The 21,273-nt window shown below is 38.6% G+C and overlaps 1 protein-coding gene and 1 pseudogene across 1 annotated transcript; both read right to left on the bottom strand.

Moving 5' to 3' along the window:
- Positions 1-407: 407 nt before the first annotated feature.
- Positions 408-13,630, bottom strand: LOC122304552 (annotated as a pseudogene).
- Positions 13,631-15,556: 1,926 nt separating this feature from the next.
- On the bottom strand, positions 15,557-17,122 carry LOC122304551. The gene has a single exon (XM_043116816.1). It carries the CDS (start codon positions 17,120-17,122, stop codon positions 15,557-15,559), a length of 1,566 nt encoding a protein of 521 aa, XP_042972750.1.
- Positions 17,123-21,273: the final 4,151 nt, after the last annotated feature.

The raw sequence follows: 21,273 nt of genomic DNA, 5'->3' as shown, positions 1-21,273 counted from the left end.
CAACCGTTCTCCACGTGTTGATATGACATTCAGAGCTTAACCCATGTCCAATACCAGCTCAACGGCCCAACATAAGGAATATGGCCCAATCTCCAAACTCGTTCCCTCAACTCGAGCATTTGAGATTAGTCTGAAGATATCACTCAGTCAATTTCATTTGAAAAAGAAAGGATTTATGTTAAAAAAATAAATTTTTATAAAAATTTATATTTATCTTTTTTTTTTTTTTTAATAAGAGTGCACACATTTATACACTTATCTAACATTTTTCTTATACATATATTTGGAAAAAGAAAAAGAAAAAAACGAATACTGTTAGACAATAACACACAGGAAACTCGATGCTGCAGAAAACAGAACAACGTATGAGAAAATGGAGAATAATGGGGTTATCCTCTGCAAGTAACTTTTGCACTCAGAAACGTATTTTTCTCAATTCCAAGATTTCCAATGTCAAAGAGTATCAAACAGAGACTATAATTGCCAAACATTTAGGTAAATTTACAGTTTAAATAATATATGTGCTATCCACGAACGACCGAACCCAGGTGAGATTTATCAGCGATGCATCCCAGTACCAGTAGGGAATCTACATCCAGTACATACTTGTGATGGCTGCTTTCCCTTCCGCTCAGATAAGGAACTCCAAGCAAAGAAAAATTAATTATTGCAGCAGGGTTTTGTACAACACTTATTTCCCCTCGTATATAAATGTATGATCTGGTCTTCAATATGCCTCTCAGCTGAACCAACTCTTATTCTTGACCATGCAGTGTACAAAGCTTCTGCAGCTTGTGTTGAGAAACCATTATTGCTAAGATCCAGAGAGCACAATTTCTTTGCTATGATAATGGCAGTTGAGAGCTCTTGAATAAACTGGCAATCGGGGGATGGATTTCTTTTTTGACTTGAACTAGCACCTGCACAACTGTCGTCAATTCCAGTTGCAGCAACTTCTACTCTAATTGGATCTTCTTCACTATCGGCAACTTCAAGCTGATTGCAGTCAGTGGTCACAGTGCATAAATCCTGCTGACCACTGTCAACTTCTTTGTTTGCATACCCCCTCAGACATGTTTCAGATATATCGCGTTCTTCTTTTAAAAATTCTGTGCTCCCCTTGCCTGTCAAGTTGCATTGTAGACTGTCATGTTTATCCAGATAGGCATTATCAGCAAGGCTAAGGTCTTGAAGAGAGTCATTTTCAATTAATAACATAAGAGTCATCGTTAAGAAGTTAATCTCTAGGGACCGATACCGAAAACAAAAGTGGGCTATTGTCTTTCACCTGCCAGGGCCTGAATTATACAAAGAACTCCAGCAAGTCCAAGCTGACACTTGTTAAGTCTCAAAACTCTTAGGCAACATTGAGGGTTCATAAGCTGACGCCTGACAATGTTAACATGCCAAAAGATCAAACATGCATCAATAGCTGAGTAGTTCCTCAAATACTACACACAGTAGGCAAATGAAGAAATTATCTAGGCAACATGCAGAACAGTTAACAGATGCCCATTATCATAATATAGGTCCCCAACCTGATGGCGGAACCACAGTGACTATCTGAGATTTGAGACAGGATGAGTTATCCATTGATTTGTTGAATGTCAAAAGTGAGAAAAAAATTAACAATCAGTAAAAGGCCTTCTTAACCTTTTAATTCAACAGTGGATAGAATGCCGGAAGTGGATAACGTCATCTAAGATATGATTAGTTAAAGAAAAATGGAAAGAAGCATGGCTTTGAGATGGAAGCCAAAGACTGCAACAGCGAGAATCGATAAAATGCAGGTTGAAAGTGGCAGACCATGAAAGTACCAAAATGGACATGCTGGGGTACGATATTGGAAAAATATTTGACAAGGGAGAATATGGTCTTAAATAGAGTGGAATGACAAGGACTTCATGCAGCTGCCTGAAAAATGTAAAGACGATCTGTAGAAGAAAACAAATTTTATACCCTGCCCCTTTTTCTTTTCCTCATAAATTCTGATCATGAACATTGTCCAATTTGTTCTGACATGCATTCAGCACGCTGACTCAAAGAATGGGGAATATCAGGCTAGCATATTTAATGGTTTTATGTTGAGCCCACTCCAACAGATATGTGGAAAAATAGAATTAAGGAAAATCAACAAATAAACCTGAACTGTCCTAATCTACAAAAAAATCAGTTTAATCATACTAAAAAAAGATGAAAATGTTTAAAAAGCATTAAAAATGGTGACGGATTGCGAAAGGAAATATCAAGAATATTCTCTGCTGTACTCCTCTAATATATATTGATAAATTGCAAAGCAAACAACAATTTGAAACGTGCATTCAAAAGAATAATTGTGAAAAAAGCTCTTGCAATTAAGAAAGAGCAAACCTCTTGCAAAATAGGATTCCCTGCTAGGTTCAGCTCAAGAATGCCAGTAGCCATATCATTCTTAAGTCCAAGAACATATTTATATGTGAGTCCACAATAGGATAGGTCAAGTTTGAGTAAGTCTTGATTTCCGTTGAACAAGGACTCAGTTAATTGTGATGCCCCATCCTGCAAAGAGACAAATCTAGTCACAAGAAGCAGGAGATAAATACCCACAAGTCCACCCAAACTTCAATTATAACAAGAAAGCATAACAGAGAAACTGACTGTTCCAATACCGGCGCCCCCAAGCATTAATCCTGACAAACATGAGGTTTTAGCAAGCTGGCAAAGGCTATCAACAATAGGCTTGCTTAGTTTTAAACCATTCAAGCTCAGTTCTGAAAATCTGTAGAAAAGTGAATGTAATTTTATGTTAACATCAATCAGCACATATATATTGACTATCTAGACAGACAGTAAGAAACAAAATTGATTAAAACCTTTTCAAACTGCCAAGCCTGACCAGTAGATTCATAATGGCATTTCCCGATACTGGGTCATTATATCCTACCAAAGAGAAGTTGCAAGGCCTGGTAAGCTACCAAGAAATAACGCATTGAAGATTCTAAATGAGTACTTAATAAGTCAACAATACCAAAACAATACCTATACAAAGTTGTTCAAGTACAGATCCAGCATTCAGTGCATCAGAAACCTTTTGAATTGTTCTAGATGTGATAGAACAGCGTTCAATGTTCAAGCTACATAGGCCTACAAAACAGAGAGCATAAGTGAGCTGAAGCAACAGGTCTTCTCTACAATAAAAGTCCACATGCTCATATGTTTGACAGAGTTAAACAGTTGACATCAGAAATATTTGAACTCTACAAAGCCTTGACACCAAGAACATAGTATGATCCACACTAATCCAAAACAGCAGCACAGAGATAGGGATGATGATTAAGAAGATTCCAAAACCAATATTGACATAAACAGGACAGCAGAAAAAGAACATTACCTTTGCATCTCTCCAAAATAGTTGAAAGGTAAGATCCACAAGCATCAGTTAGACGATTTCCAGAGATGTTAAGCACTTCCAGTCGAGCGCATAGCACAGGGCATCCACAAATCTGAAAATTAGAAAACAGATAAATAAGTGATGAGGTTAAGATGAAGAGAACTAAAAATAAAAAGGCATTGCCCACTTTAGTCATGCTACTAATGAAGTAGAATATGGTTCAATAGGTGGAATCTCAAAGTCTCCAGGCAGCTTTAAACTAAGAATACATGTATCACATATGACAGAGTTGAAAGACATATTTTTCAAGATATTTGTACACACACACATACAAGTTTTCTTTCAAAGAAGGATGACAGAGATAGTAGTAGGAGCGAATTCCCTCTCCAAAACTCCTGCCTTTCCTTGGGTTGAACCCAATACTTCCTCCAGTAAAACGGGGGAGATATCATTTGACTACAAAGATTGCTAGGTATTAGGCACAGGATTGTGCTTTGTATTAATATACTTGCATATGTTCAATGTTCGCAAGACCATCAATCTAATCCAGGAATACCCTTGTGTTTCCTTGAAAGATAAGGTTCAACCTGATACATATACCTGCTAAAACACACCCAGCAACAAAGAAAAGGGAAGAAAGAAGGGTTATCGATGGGAGGGTCAAGTTTCAGGGATTCAGTCTTTCATGAGAAATCATTACTAGACATAGGATATGTGTGAGGAAGCTGAATCTTTAAATGAGATCACAATTTATAATTTTGACGATGCAAAAGTGAGATTTATTTGTGAACAAAGTTACATACCTGAAACAATGCAGTTGGACCAGATCGATTGCAATGCAGATCCAAGGTTAACCCACCATAATTTTGGCCTGAAGCAAACACTTGTTGAAGCTTCTCTATTGTTCCATTTCCTGGGGGGACGGCAAGCCAATGTACAGCTAATACTAATTAAAAAATAACCCTACTAATTTCTTCAACAAGGAGAATTGAAGAGACCTATTCTGTTCAGGAAAAATATGAGAATAGACGAGTTAGATGCCAGATATAATTACCTAGCAAATTGGGAGAAAGGTCCAGCATGGAAAATGTTTTGTGGGCACGCAGTGCAATCACCAATGGAGTTATTGATAAATCTTGCAATTCACATTCACCAATTCACAATCACTTCATCGTCTGAAACCTGGTAAAGAAGAATTATATATATACCAAATAAACAAAACTATTCCAACCCACAAGCAAACATATAAGGTTATGCCTAGTTAACTAGCACTTACCTCCATTCTTCTATTGTATAATTTCTTTAGCAACTTCATGTTAGGTGCCTCAGATAACTCATTGCAGCTGTCAATGTACAGTTTTATCAAAGGCTTTTGGACCCATCCAGGAAAAGTAACAAACAAATTAAATGCATACTTGACTGGCAAAAACAGCACTTCAGTAAGCAAAAGGTCAAAATGGAAATACTGATGTGGAGCAATTCCAATTTACATAATGAGCCCTTGCATTCCTACTTTAAAGACTGCCTAAAAGATATATCCAGCCAACATGTAATGCATGTAAATATGCCATAGAAGCTAGCAGGCTACCTTGGAACTCTAGTTCAGCTCCAGAATACCGTTTTCCATGAATTATATATGAACACGGCATCTCCTTGAAACATTCTCGGTAAAACAAATCATTCAGGGGAGCAAGGGCCTGAGTTTGCAAGTAACTAGTACTAAGTGGTATTATTCTTGTACTTATACCAGGCTTCAATATAATCATAATAATTATATTGAGTATTGGAATCCTTAAGTGTTTTGAAAGTAGAAGGGTGGGTTTCCCATTCTTCTTCAGTCATAATAGAAATAATGAAGCAATTGTGAAAGATGATCTTTGAGGGATCAACTTTACAATGAATAGGTTTAATGAAAATGGAACCGGTGCTAATCAAGATTCCAAGGTAAAAAGAGAGGTTTTTAGTTAGATCATCAGGGATCCAATGAAAACCTCGGGGAAAGTAATCTGAAGCAATTTGGAAATTGATTTTCTTGAAAATCATTATGTTTCAAAGAAGGATAATTCAAAACAGTATTTAAATGTTTTAAAAGCAGTTTTGCAATCAATGCGCAAAAGAAAATGTTGATTAAGTAGATCACTTTGACATTTAGAAATACATAGTACTACAGATAAAATCTCTTTTTAAATAGTACTATAGTTATGCTGTGCATGATTCCAGGTTCCGAAGTGGAAGCGAACAATTTGTTCAGAAGGACCAGGTGAAACAATTTGTTTCAGGATGCCGCCATAGCCTACATCTGAGGCGTCAGTTTCGACAATCTTGAAGCTATTTGAAGTAGGAATGCCAAGACACAAAAGAGTTTTGACATGTGTCTTGATTTGTTTGACAATATTGGTGTGAACATCAGTCCACGGAGAAGGATTAGAACGCAATCTCGCAAAAAGGGGGCGACATTGTTTTCTCATATCCTTGTAGAAATCTGAAATATAATTCAAAGAACCAAGAGATCTTTGAAGCTGATTTTTGTCAAGGATGACATTAGGAAATTTGTCAGCAAATTCAATAGCTCTTTGGATGGGCCTGATTTTGCCTTTAAAGATGTCATAACCAAGGAATCTGATCTTGGTTTGAAATAGTTTAATCTTTTTTGCAGAAACAACAAATCCGTTTCTTTTGATGATCTCAAGAAACATTTTAAGGTGTTTCCAGTGTTCATCAATAGATTTGGAGAATACAAGAACATCATCTATGTAGACGATGGTGAAATCAGTGAATGATAGAAAGATATCATTCATAATATTTTGAAATTCACTAAGTACAAGAACACTCACGGGCAGTGGCAAAAAGAAGAGGGGACAAAAGCAGAAAAAGAAAATTAAATAACATTCATCTCCTGGAGTAGTGTTCTATACAACTATTTAACCACAAGGGGAGTTCTACTCACCTATTTAACCACTTACACAATGGCCCTTCCCAATAACTTCCATGTTTTCAACCCATCATAGATTACTATATGACATGAAAAAGTTCTATATAAAAATAAAAATTGGGTCGGTACCCGATGTTGTTCCCACAACAGCAAAGTGGTGTGAGCTGACATATAGATCTGGTCATAACCTTCAGTGTTTTGCATGAAGTGCTTATTTTCAAGAACAAACACACTTATGCTCAGCCCAGGGCCTTACCCTTGTCAATGATATCTATATATGGCAGTACATATATATGGCTGTAAATAGCAGTAGTTGTATATATGTGCATAGGCGCCAACTTTAGTTTTATTTACTTTCCTGTATTGCTTTATTCTTTCCTATTTTACAGATGATTGGTAGACTGTAATTAAGGCCGAGCAGTTCCTATAATATACGGAAACTCTCATTTGAGGGTATTCAAGCAAACTTGACAACCCTTGCACCAACTGTCAGAAATAGTTCTTACTTCTCTATGTGAAAAAAACATTTCAGGCACCATAAATCATCAACCATAACTTACAATAGCAATAATGGGAGATTCACAACTTCGCTAAATGTAATTATGCAGTTATTATACATACCATCAATAGAAGCTTCAAGGGAGACTTTTCCCAGACAATCTTTAAGAGTTTCAATTGTCTCCAAGAATTCTACAACTCTTCCACAGGATTTTATTCGCCGAATTATAGGTAACAGACCTAATAAAAAACAATCCACCATATTAGATGATTCATGGATGATATGAAAATGATGATGAAGCACATAAAGCAGGGACTTGCTTGCAGCACCCACCAAGTTTTACTCTTTCCATTGATTTAAATCATGAGAGAAAAGTATGACAGTGTACAAATAGAAAACTTGTGTGCCACCAAAAGGCAGCCAAGCTTAATGTGTCCAATACAGTTTTGTGCTTGTCACTTGGCAATTATTAATGGTCCACTACTAAAGGCCATGGAGTTCATCCTTTAGTTATCCCGACACCAAAGCATCGTTATCATAACAAGCCCCTCCCCCACCTCCCCAAAAAAATTATTACAGTACAATGTAATATGCTGCCAACCTATCTCAAAATTAAAAAAATGCGAGTATCTGAAACCTACTTTTCATATTGCTGATCACTCTAGATGTTAAAAGATCCACTTAAATGCATCCTTTTTAACGACAAAGTAAGAATTTGATTATTGGCAATCAGCAGCATGTAGAGCAGTTAAGTTCCTACCCTCCGATCTCCTTTCAATGGGAAGTCGCAAATAGTATAAGCATGCCAGTTCAACCTTTATAGACTCAATGCTCAGCTTATCACCATCCATACATGAGCTTGCTTCAACAAGTATCAGTTGGTTGTCAATCTTGCAAATAATACACCGCTGTGAACAGAATGAAAGCTCACAAATTAGCAAAATATGTATATTGGCAATCACATAGATCTACTTGGATAGTATCCAAATGATATGAGCAACACACATCATATCTGTCACCAGCAAGCAACTTGAGATCAGCAGCGTTATGTTTATGCAATAGGTTTCCATTGACATCAATGTCACATTTAGAACCACTAGCAGCAAAATCAGATGCAATAACAACTTCACCAATGCTTGAAGATCTGAATAGTTTGCCCTTTTGAGTGGCTACATTGGGACTCCTTGATCTGTATGAACTAGTACTTTCTTCCATATCAACGGGATTGCGTGACCTGGTGGCACATTGGGAGGCATCCGCTGGGACCTCCTGCCACACCAAATGATTAAACATCAGACACCAACAGACCAACTTGAACAAGGGAAAACTATTCATCAAGGAATACAATAGTTTTGTTTACCTGAAATTTACAATCATGTCTGCGTAAATTATTTTTACACTTGACTGCATTCAAGTAAAAAGTACAAGTCAGTACTCCGCTAGTCTAGTGAAATGTCTAAAGCAAAAACTAGTTAATGACTTAAAGACCCACATTCATCAGAAGTAGCAACTGCTTCTACTGGGCATTTACCAGGGCTTCCTTTTGAGCACTTCACCTCATCAGAAAGGATGACACGAACACGTTTACGACCAACAACTGTCTGCTGATCACTGGTGGATTTAGACAAACTTTTTGGCAAAACTTTGGTAGGCTGAGTTCAAATATTTTGCTTTCCTGACTGAGCTGATTTCATTTTGGGTGAATTTTTACTAGATCCAATGAGAGAAATCAAAGGAACATCGTCGTTCAACTCTTCTACACTTGCTTCAGACTTTGATCTGCTAGAATTCCATTTACTCATCTCCGGCGAGCAGCGTGCATTATACCTACTTTCTGACAAATGATCATTCCCTTCTGTGTCAGTCTCAGAGCAGCAATCCTCTGCCACATTATGTCTTTTAAGCTCCCTATCTCCTGACTGCTTCAATTTGTCAATTAAAAGCTGCAATCTCCTACAGAAGAGTCTTTCTTTACGCAATTCTATAACTTATTACAAAACCCATTAAAGAATAAGAAAAAAAATACTTGGTTCTATTGAGAAGTAAATAAACTAATTGAAAACCACTTCCAGCAGGGGACACAGAGAGGTCACACAACTTTTCTTTATTTTGTTATGGAGATACTAAAAATTTAACCCTTCAAGTAAATTCTTGTATGACATGAATCATCAGTTTGGCATTTAATTTCGGTAACTTTCAAAGGTCACCAGCAGATTCACTGGGTTGTAACAGCCTATACGGTTAAGGAGGATTGCATAAACCAAATTTACCTGGCCTCTCCAACATTGTCAAATCTTATCATGTGGCTATAGTGCATATTCTCGTGCAGAAAGCTGTATAGAAGGAAGGTTCGCTTCAATGGAAATCCTGTAATACAGGATCAAGTGGATGAGAACAAATCATTACAAACCCTATACGTTGACATATTAAAAGAATGATAAAAGGGCATCCTATGATTTAATGCTTAAAACTATCTTCTCTTATAAGTAAAGGATCCCGGTGATACCAAAAGTGCTATGAAAGTTACGCTAAAACAGTGCAATCATCTGGCCATGTGCATGAAATTAAAATAGTGAATATTATAGTTCCAGATGTGTTGAAGGCATCTAGGACTGCTTGGCCAGGCATGCAAGGAGTTCCACTTTCCAGCATTCAAGCTAAATTGATATCCATCAATTTGAGTGCTCCATAATTTCTTATTCCATTTATTAATGTCTACCAGAAAAACCAAACAACAGATAATTACCTGTAGCTCTCCTCAAATGCATCTAGTGCTCCTGTCCAATTGCCATCACTGTCCAAAACGTTACCAATGTTGATTTTTGCTAATGCTTGCCCCTGAAATAATATCAAATCAGAGTGAAAATCCACCGAACAACAATCTACAGCACATCCATGGACAGAACAGTCAATATACTTCAACATCAACCTATAATTATCCAACAGGATCATGACCATTGCTGAAATCTAGGCAACTAAAATAAGCATATGCCTTGACGACCTAGGTCATATACAAATATATTGAAGAAGGATCCAAGCATAGTTCAATGATATATCCTTCTCTCAGACAAGAATATGCCGCACATATCATCTATTTATCTAAAGATCATAGAAAAAAACTCCAACTTACCTCCAAGTTACCTATTGACTTGTATGTTCCCCAACTCTTCATGTACCATTTAATGCTTCTATTAAATTTTCTGATCTTCTGGTATGATTCTCCAATAGCCAGAAATGAATCACCCAGCTTTTCCTTGTCACAAAGTGCACTGGCTACTCTCTTCTTCCTTTTAGCAAATTCAAGAAGCTAAACACGGAATATTTCAAATAAGAAATGGGGCAGCATTAAAATTCACAATAACAGTATTAAGGGCAGTTCTTTGTAGCATTCAGAACTTCCAGTGGATTATTGGATGTATCGGACAACCTATATGTGTAGCTTAAATATGAAGGCAGGACTCTCTTGCCATGTGAAGCCAGCTTATTTGCAACATTAAAACACTTCTGTAGAATTCTTTACATAGTCACTTCCTGCTAACAGCATTCAAATTTGAAGATTTTTATTCTCTCTTTGATAAATAAGTTACATCTAAAAGAGCAATAAGTATACCTACCTATTGGCATCATGCACTTGATCATGAACACACACAAACAACAAGATCCATCATTTTATCCAATCAACTTTTACCCAAAAAAAAAAAAAGCCTTTCACAAAAACTTCTCTCCAAACATCATTAAACAGACCCTACCACATTTTCAAATTCAATAAAAATACACCTCAAAGTTTCTCAATCAAAAGATACTTTCTATGGGTCCCGCCACTTTCGAAAAGCCTACACAAATATCTATCTCTGAAACTTTAAATCTTGGTTTAGAAAATCTTCAAGATAATTTTACGTCCAAAAGAGCCCTTATAATTTTTCTAACAAAAACAGGAATGGAAGATTTTGCAAAACAGAAAGCAAGAAGGCACCCCAGCCATGCTGATTTTTCAAACATTCATCTTCCAGACGAGACTAATCATTCAGTAAACACAACCTTGACACATGCACAAATCCATCTAGTCCATCAGAATCAAGATCTGGAAATTTGACTAAGGAATTGAATACATGAAATATCCTATCTATGTTTAATGTAAACATGAAATTAGAAAACCGATTGATACACTAACTCAAATCAGAAACAAAATTTGAACTCATCCCCAAAATTTACAAGCTATCCTGTGTGCTTAAGATCCCTCTAGCAGTTGAGAAAGAGCTCAAAGGCAAAGAAAATGGGTATAGAACAGAATTCGTACCTTCAGCCATGCCAAGATCATTCTCGATTTCTCGATGAGGCAATCGAGAGATGCATTTTGCTGCAACAGACACTTCCTCTCACGTGCTGTTCCTTTTGCACTGGTCAGTTCTCTGGTCAGCTTCTTGAGATTCTGCTCCTTTCTTCAGGTCACCCATTACTTTAATAGCTTCTTTTACAGTCTCAATGTTTTGCTTAATTTGCGTAGCCAAAGCATCCTCATCTTGTATGAATTTTGCCAGATCAAGCGCTTTCCGGTAGCAACGAAGTGCCTCCTCATACTTCTGAACCCTATAATGCAATTCACCAAAATTGATGTACCCCTTTGCCTCCCCTTGGCAATGCCCAATTCTCTTACAAATTTTAATGTCCTCCTCAATGTGCTTCCGAGCTTCATCCCACATTCTGAGCTCCATATAAACATTTCCTAGGTTGTGATGGAGCCTACTTCGCCCATCATAATCTTCCTCAACCTCTTCATCTGCACAAATCTGCAATCCTTTGGTTAGGATTTTCTGCGCCTCGTCCAAGTTATCAAGATCTATTTCAAGCATCCCAATATTATTATGTGCATCAATATATTCTTTAAGGAAGAATTTGCCATCCTTAACAGGTGGGTTCTCCCTAACAGTCTCCGCAAGCTTCATTGAACATCTGAAGTACTCTTTGGCATTTTGAATTGAGAAGTGGTCATTTTCAGATCTCAAAAACATTTCATGATAAGTACGACCAAGTTGGGTGCTGGCCCTTTGCTGTTTAATAAGGTCATTAACTTCCTTGGCAAGCTCTAAATGTTTTTTCTGAAAGTAAAAACAATGTAGAGAAGTTCAATTCTCAAGTTATCATTGATAAATTTTTACAGTTGCCATTTTATCCAACAGAAATGATTTGTGCAGTCGGAAAATGCAGTCGGCGTGCAGTCGGCTGTAAAAAATAAATTAATACAGGACCTACATGAAAAAAAAAATTATTTTTATTACTTTTTATAATTCATGTAGGTCCCCCTAAATATAAAATAATTTTTTTATAATTTTTTTTATTCATTCCGTACAGCCGACTGCACGCCGACTGCATTTCCCGACTGTATGTAGCAAAGCCCTTTATCCAATTATTCCACTTTTTACCCAAATGAAACAGTGATGCAGATTTACAATCTTAGTTCATGAAGTATGAGCAAAAAAGGAAACCCTAGGGGCAGTTTCCTCCGAAACCTTTCTTTTCCTTTACCTTATTTTATCTTGAACCAAATTGAAGCGATTTCATTTTCCTCATATTTTCCATAGAAACTCCAAAGAAAAAAAAGAAAAACTCCATCCAAATGAACTGAGTAAACTGATTAGTCTCAACGCAAACAACTTCCCATACTTTCCACTCACAGACTGTCCCAACCCAAACACTCAAAATAGGGAAAAAATCTCTCTCCCTGTTCCCACTTTCCCATCCCACACAAAATTTAAAGTCCCAAAAACAAAATACCTGAGAAGATAGAGCGTTCGTGAAGTCCTGGAGGCGAAGATTGTTTGCTACCGAAATGCAGAGTAGCTTGGAGTAGTATATGGGTATTTGAGATTCGAGAATGGATGTAAATGAAAGTAACATGGAAGGAGGGAAAACACTGTCATACGTTCATTAAAATAGCAAGGGTTCTTCGAGGGACCCAACCTCCAGATAATTCCAAACATAAGATGATAAAGCCTGCCTCTTCTGCTCCACCCCCTCTCTATTTATCCCACTACCTCTGACAGTAGAGTAACGACCTTCACAGGAGCAAGGACTGAAATAAATGGCAGACAACCAACGCAGCGTTTCATTCCCATGAAACGCAGCGTTTTACATTCAAGGGACTCAACAGTATTTAAATTAAACTACAAGGACAGAACAGTAAATTAACAAGAAATTAAAAGAGAGAGCTGCCACGCAGCCTCCAGAAACTTCTCCCATGCGCACCGTTTTGAGTTTTTTTTTTAGCACCTGGCCAGTTAACTTCGTGCTCCTCCGTACCCCCCCATTGCTTCCCTTCTCTTAGGTTTCCAGTGATCTTATTGGGAACCCTAACAAACTCCCCCCGTTAAACCACCTTGCCCACAAGGTGGGGGTATAGTTCCCGGAGGCGCCATAAAAGTTCCCAGCTATTGTCTTCCTCGGCGGCTCCGGTCCACTTCACGAGCACTTCCGTAACAGCCCAATCTCCTTGGCGTTTCATCCTCCTGTCAACGATGGCCTCCGGTTCAGGTAAGATTTCCCCATGCACATCTACTGGTGGTAGTGTTGCTAATGGCTGAACTTGGGTGCCGATTTTCTTTTTCAGTGTAGATACGTGAAAAGTGGGGTGGAGTCTTGCTGAAGTGGGTAGATCTAGGCGGTAAGCCACGGATCCCACTCTTTGCAACACTTTGAATGGCCCGAAATAACGAGGAGAGAGCTTGAGATTTTTGCGGGGGGCCAATGATTTCTGTCGGTATGGATGCAGTCGGAGGTAAACAAAATCCCCAACCTGGAATTCCCTTTCAGTCCTCCTTTTGTCTGCATACATTTTCATGCGGTGCTGTGCTGAGTTTAAGTTTTCCTTTAGTAGCTCTATGATTTGTTGTCTGTTCTTCAATACAATATCAACTGCATGATTGGCTGAGGTCCCCGGAATATAAGATATCAGTGTGGGTGGGGGGTAGCCATATAGTGCTTGGAAGGGCGTGAGTTTGGTGGCTGAATGGTAGGAAGTATTGCACCAGTACTCAGCCAGTGTTAACCCTTGTGTCCATCGCTGGGGTTTACTGCTTGTATAACACCTGAGATATGACTCGAGGCATCTGTTGATTGCTTCTGTTTGGCCATCACTTTAAGGGTGATAGGCTGAACTGAACTGTAAGGTCAAACCCACTAATGTGAACAAGGTTTTCCAAAATGAGCTTACAAAAATTGGGTCTCTGTCAGACACAATGGATTTTGGCAATCCATGAAGTTTAAAGATGTTGTCCATGAAAAGTCCAGCTACTGTGCTGGCTGTGTAGGGATGGGCTAGGGGAATGAAGTGAGTAAATTTCGTGAACCTGTCCACTACCACCATTACCACGTCAAAACCTTTAGACTTAGGTAAACCCTCTATGAAGTCCATAGAAACGTAAGCCCAAGCCTGTTGGGGAATGGGAAGAGGCTGTAACAAGCCTGCTGGCAGTGAGGTCTCGTATTTGACCTGCTGGCAAATGGAGCATTCTCTAACCATTCTTTTGATATCAGCCTTCATGCCTTTCCAAATGAAATCCTTCTTTGCCCTTTGATAAGTTTTTAAGTACCCCGCATGGCCCCCCACTGGATCATCATGGATATAATGGAGTACTTTTGATTTGAAAGCTGATCCCGGGATTATGAACATTCTACCCTTTTTCAGAATTAATCCTTGCTGCAAGCTGTACCCCTTTAAAGGTTCTGTATTGTCATTTAGCCTTGAAAGTATTTGTTGAGCTTCCGTTGAATCTTGGTAGTTGCCCTTTAATTCTTCCACCCACTCTGGAGTTGGGAATGAGATCATAGCAAAGGCAGCCTCCATATTGCCTTCACTTTCCATTTGCCTAGATAAGGCATCGGCAACCTTGTTTTCCTTCCCTTTTTTATAAGCGATCACGAAATCATAGCCAAGTAGTTTGGTCAGCCATTTTTGTTGTGCTGTTGTGCCCACCCTTTGCTCTAATAGAAATTTTAGAGCTTGCTGGTCTGTTTTTACTGTAAAAAACCTCCCCAACAAGTAAGGCCTCCACTTTTGCACCGCTGTAACTAGTGCAAACAATTCCTTTTCATAGGTGGAAAGGGAAAGTGCTCTCCCTTTTAATGCCTTACTCATGAATGCAATGGGCTGCTGTCCCTGCATCAATACTGCCCCTACTCCTCTTCCACTAGCATCGCACTCCACAATAAAAGGCTGGGAGAAATCTGGTAGTCTAAGAACTGGTGGTTGAGTAACAGCCTTCTTGAGTTCCTTGAAAGCCTCCTCTGCTTCATGGTTCCAAGCAAAGGAATTTTTTCCCAACAGCTTGGTAAGAGGTGCTGCAATGGTTCCATAGTGCCTAATGAACTTACGGTAATAGCCCGTTAGGCCCAAAAACCCTCTTAGAGACTTGACATTTTTCGGTTGTGGCCAATCCAGCATCGCTTGTATTTTTGAGGAATTAGTTCTTACTTCTTCAGCTGTGATAATATGCCCCAAGTAGTCCACTTCTGGAACTCCAAATTTACACTTTGAGAACTTAGCAAACAAGTGGTGTACCTGCAAAGTCTCCAGTACCTTTCAAATGTGCAACAAATGAGTAGACCAACAGCCACTATAGATTAGTATATCATCAAAAAAAACCAATACAAATTTCCTTAGAAATGGTCGGAAGATTTCATTCATGAGGCCTTAGAAAGTTGATGGGGCATTTGTTAAGCCAAAAGGCATTACAAGGAATTCATAATGCCCTTCATGGGTTCAGAATGCAGTTTTTGGTATGTCTTCCTCCACCACTCTTATTTGATGATAGCCGGACCTTAAGTCCAGCTTTGAGAAAACCACCGCCCCATTTAATTCATCCAGTAGTTCATCTATCACTGGTATTGGAAATTTATCCTTCACCGTTTCCTTGTTTAAGGATCGGTAATCCACACACAAACGCCAGCCTCCATCTGCCTTTCGAACCAGCAATACGGGAGATGAGAAAGAGCTGGAACTGGGTCTAATAACTCCTGTTTGTAGCATTTCTGTCACCAGTTTCTCAATCTCATTTTTTTGGTAATGTGGGTAATGGTAGGGTCGAGTAGAAATAGGCTGGGTTCCTTCTTTAAGGATTATTCTATGATCCTTGGAACGGGTTGGGGGAAGGCCTTGTGGGGTGTCAAAGATTTTTTTAAACTGAGTTAGGAGGGCTTTTATGTCTGGGTGGGTTCTTTGGAATTCAGAGCTGAGGTTTTTTTCCACGGTTTGGGTTTCCTGCCATTGTAACCAAAATCCTTGGCCACGGTTTATAGAGTGGAGTAGAGACTTGCTACTACCCTCTACAGTTGACTCACCAGGCTTTAATCCTCTCAGGACTTGTTTTCCATCCCTTCCTCCAAACTCCATTGTAAGTTTTGCAAAATCCCACAATATTGGGCCAAGAGTTTGCAACCAAGCTACTCCGAGAACCAGATCACAACCAGCCAATTTAAGTAAATAAAAGGAGGTAGTAATGTGTGTACCTTGCAGTTTGAGGGGTACTTCACTGCGTTGGCCTTCACCTTGGATAACATCTCCATTTGCAATCTTTACCGAAATGGGTCTTGGGTCTGCCATTGGTAGTTTGGTTTTTCTGGACACCCAGGGGTCCATAAAATTATTTGTACTGCCTGAATCGATCAGAACCACCACTTGTACTCCACACAAATTGCCCAGAAGTCTCATTGTTTGAGCATTAGGGGTCCCACTCATAGCATTCAACGAAATCCCTGCTTCAGCTTGCTCTACTAAGGGCTCCATCTCAGGGTCATTGTCCTCAATTTCTGCTAGTTCAGTCTGTCCTGCTTCCAATGGTTCTTCAAGGGTCTGCAACAGGTAAGCTTTTGGTGTTTTGCACTGGTGCGTGGGGTTCCACTTCTCCTCACAATGGTAGCAAAGTCCCTTGCGGCGCTTCTCATCCATTGAGGTTGAGAACAACTTCCTGTTAGGAGTAACATATCTCCCCCCCTTACTACTGCTGCTTCCTTCACTGTACTGGCCAGTGGAGTTAGGATTTGTTTCCCAAGATGAAATTGGCTTATCTGAATGAGGTCTAGTGTAAGGCTTCTTGGAAGTTAGGAGGTATTCCTCCTGTACTTTTGCTAGTCCGAAAGCCGCTCCCAAGTTAATAGGATTTAACATCTTAACTGGCAAGCGGATTTCATCTTTTAGCCCACTCAGGAAAACACTTAATTTATGAGGAGCTGAAAGACCTCTTAAACGATTGGACAAGGATTCAAACTCAGCTTTATAAGCTGAAACAGTGGTGGTTTGTTTCAGACGTAAGAGCTTCCATTGGGTCATCGTAAGCCGTTGGCCCAAAACGCAGCAGCAAGGCTCTTACAAATGTGTCCCAGCTAGTAAGCTGTCCGGATTCATAAGCATCTTGGTACCAGACCAAGGCTTCCTCCTCCATATGGTAAGAAGCTATTAGTAATCTTTGGGCTGGGTTTGTTTGGTGGATTTCAAAATACTGGTTTAATTTGAAAGTCCATCCAGCTGGGTTATCCCCATTGAAATGAGGGAAATCCAGCCTAACAGTTCTGTTAAAACCCGCCCTATGTGGTTCTCCACCTTCATGTCCTAGTGGTACTTCTCTATTCACCATATTATTGTGATTAGCGATTAATGTTCTCACCATATCAGTAAGTTGGTCTAACCTTTCATTCACTGTTTTGCTGCTTTCTTCCAGGGAGTCGACCTGTCTTTGGAGTGCCTCCCTCGAACGTGTGCCTTCAGCCATCAGGATGGGTGGCTCTTGATACCAAGTGTTAGCTACCGAAATGCAGAGTAGCTTGGAGTAGTATATGGGTATTTGAGATTCGGGAATGGATGTAAATAAAAGTAACATAGAAGGAGGGAAAAACACTGTCATACGTTCATTAAAATAGCAAGGGTTCTTCGAGGGACCCAACCTCCAGATAATTCCAAACATAAGATGATAAAGCCTGCCTCTTCTGCTCCACCCCCTCTCTATTTATCCCACTACCTCTGACAGTAGAGTAACGACCTTCACAGGAGCAAGGACTGAAATAAATGGCAGACAACCAACGCAGCGTTTCATTCCCATGAAACGCAGCGTTTTACATTCAAGGGACTCAACAGTATTTAAATTAAACTACAAGGACAGAACAGTAAATTAACAAGAAATTAAAAGAGAGAGCTGCCACGCAGCCTCCAGAAACTTCTCCCATGCGCACCGTTTTGAGGTTTTTTTAGCACCTGGCCAGTTCACTTCGTGCTCCTCCGTATCCCCCCCATTGCTTCCCTTCTCTTAGGTTTCCAGTGATCTTATTGGGAACCCTAACAAAGATAGACCTCCCCAAGAGACTGACACGTCGGTAGAAGCTGCTTATCGTGCAAATAGCGGTACGTCACATCGTAATTGAGCCGCAGCCACTTGAGCGCCTCTACATACTCCCCTCTGTTCTTGAGGATGTCTCCAATCACGTTGGCCCACCAAGCCTCCTCGGGGTGGTTCCCCTGCTCCTTGGCGATCAGGTATAACCTCTTCACCGCGTTGAATTTCTCGACGTCCCGAGCCATTTGAAAGAGGATTTGATCAAGGGTCCGGTTGGGATCGAATGAGAGAAGAAGAGGAGATGTGGGTAATAGAGATTATTGAACTGGGGCCGAGGATTTTTTTAGTGAAAAGGCTTTGTGAGATTTGGGAGTGGAGGAATCGAGGGTTTGAAAACCTTTTTAGAGCGAAATGGAACTCCCGCCAACACATTTCAAACAAAAAAAGTTTTTTGAAAAGAAAAGGTCTACTCAACCCCCGGTCTGCCCATCGCACAACGCACACCCAAACCCGGTTTGCTTCCACGTCACAGTTTGTCGCCCACCCCAACCCTCACTCTCCCTCTCTGCTCACAAATCCTCTTTCTCCTTCCTTCTCCCTCACGACAGATGCTTCCTTCTCCCTCACTCTCCCTATCTGCTCACAATCCCTTCTCCCTCACCTAGACGAAGCATGATCCCTCACTCTCCCTTCTCTGCGCAGCCCCCCACCTTCGGTTTGCCTACCGCTGCGAAGCCCCTCACTCGCCCTCTCTGCAACCCTTCTCCCTTACCCAAAAGAATCTAGGGTAAGCGGCAAACTTGAATCGAAGGTAATGTTTTTTTGTGTGTGGAAAATATATAACTTGCTTAGTTCTTTAGTGGCTCAGTCCAGAGATTTTGACTCACTGAACTTGTAACTTGCAATTTCACCGAGGAATACCATTCCAGTAATTGTTTCCATTCTCTTAAAGTTTTTTTTTTTGGGTTGGGGGGGGGGGGGGGGGGGGGGGGGGTTGAATCTTAAAGTTTTATTCCAGTAATTGATCAAACAGATCTTCATTTGTTTTTAGATTTTTCCATTAGCTTTGTTTGTTCTGTGGTCGATCTGATGTTCGGAAGTGAAGTTTGGAATTGTAGAAATCTGTGTGCGCAAGTATAGTTATTAATCAATTTAGTTGTGCTTCTTCAGCTTGCAGATCTGCTTCTTTACCCTTGTGTAAGTGCAATGGATGGTGGGGGAAGGACGTCGCCGAAATGGGGGACATGAGACAACGTATGCTGGCTGGTGGGGAAGACGCGGGACAACGTTGTGTTGGGGGGGGAGATGCAGGACGTAATTTTTTTGGGGGTGGTGGGGGTGGTGTGGGGGGAGAGAAGACGCGGGACGTAATGGGAGTTTTATAGGGAAAAGACATTTCAAATGGAAAAGATAGTTTAAAAAAATAAAAAATACAAGCCACATGGGCTGGTCTGCGGAAGTAGTGTAACAGTAGGCGGTAGCAACTCTATTTTTCAGAACGTGTTGGGTTCCCTTTTTTTTTTTTCTTTTTCTTTTTTGCCCTTTTCGATAGGATTGCTTCTATTTTAAGTTATATATTAATAAGAAGAGACATGTTGTATAGCAGCTTCACATTTAATATATTAAAATTTTTAAAGTATAAAATAAAAAAAAATTAAAAGAGTAAAATCATATATTTAAATAAAAAAAATAAAAGAATAAAATCATATATTTAAATGGTGTAAAAAAAATTTAGAAGTGACGTTTGTAATTTTTCTAATAAAAAAATCTATTTGACTAACTATATATTAATTGGGTTAATGCCTGTTCCAAAAGTATAATGCTAAATATTACTTTTATTTTTTATATAAGATGTGATATTTTTATTATTTTTAAATTATTTATTATTTTTTTTTTAAAAAAATGTAGATTTTCACAGTTATCAAGCAGGTGATTTTCCTTTTGGTTTATTCAACTAAATAGAGAATGGTGGGACCAATCCTTTGACCGCATATAACTTATTAATCTTTTCTGTGTTGTATTCGACTTTAGTTGTAATTAGGTGTTTGTTAAAGTGAATATACGCATCTCTAATCATATATACTGCCAGTTTATTAATGTATATATGTCGCGTGCCTTTAAAGAAAAAATAAAGCTTGTATAGAAAATAATTGTCAAGAGATAGACTCAACTATTTGATTATGATTAGGGGTGTTGTTGAATCTAATATTTCAAGTTTTGTGTAAATATATATCCACACATAAATTTTAATGATAACAAATGAATTTAAAGAATAAAAGAGTCTCAAGTTCAAGTTATCTACACAATGGAGTCAAGCGAATCAAGGAACAAATATAAGCAAGAAGGGAATAAATTCACATTAAAATCATAGAGTAATGTTGTAAATATCTTAAAAATTTAAAATTAGGATTAATGCTCAAAATTAATATTTTATCATAAAACATTAAAATACATTTTCAACATGTGCATGACATGATTAAAGGTTTGTATTTTGAAAATATTAAAAATGATTATTTGTCATCTTTCACATTTGCATGCTTTATTTGAATATTTTCAAAAGTGATTTATGCTCTTTTTGACTTATGCAAACATTAGATGGTTTTGTTTGAAAATTTTGAAAATATTAAAGATGATTGATTGTCATCTTTCACATGTGCATGCTTTATTTGAATATTTTCAAAAGTGATTGATGCTTTTTTTGACTTATGTAAAAGGTAGATGATTTTGTTTGAAAATTTTGAAAAGTAAAGTGTGCTCCTTTTGTCATATGCAAAAAATAAAAAGATTATGTTTGAAATTTTTGAAAAGTGAATGATATTGTCTTTGACATGTGAATCTTTTTAAATTTGAATATGAAGTCTCATATGCCTATAAATAGATCATTTGAGAGTTTCACATTCACAACACTGAGAGCATATAATATTCATTCAAATATTTCATTCTCTCTTCTCTAAGCATTGAGCCTTAACCTTTTTTTATTTTGAGAGCTATAGTTTGTACTGTATTGTTTTTATTTTTCTCATTGAGGAGTGTTTTCTGATAACTTACCTACTATCAGCTCTTGTATCAGTAAAAGGGTGTATAACCCTTGTGCGTGTAGAAAGTGTTCTACACGGGAAATAGTTGAATCACCACGTGTAAGGTGATTACAAGT

The sequence above is a fragment of the Carya illinoinensis genome, chromosome 3 (assembly GCF_018687715.1).
Source record: "Carya illinoinensis cultivar Pawnee chromosome 3, C.illinoinensisPawnee_v1, whole genome shotgun sequence".
NCBI lineage: Eukaryota > Viridiplantae > Streptophyta > Magnoliopsida > Fagales > Juglandaceae > Carya > Carya illinoinensis.
Note: the sequence above shows the minus strand (reverse complement) of the source record. Positions and strands in the feature narration are given on the sequence as shown.

Bases quoted from the DNA above. Each gene is read 5' to 3' on its own strand.
- LOC122304551 (XM_043116816.1), bottom strand. From the start codon at position 17,122: ATGACCCAATGGAAGCTCTTACGTCTGAAACAAACCACCACTGTTTCA.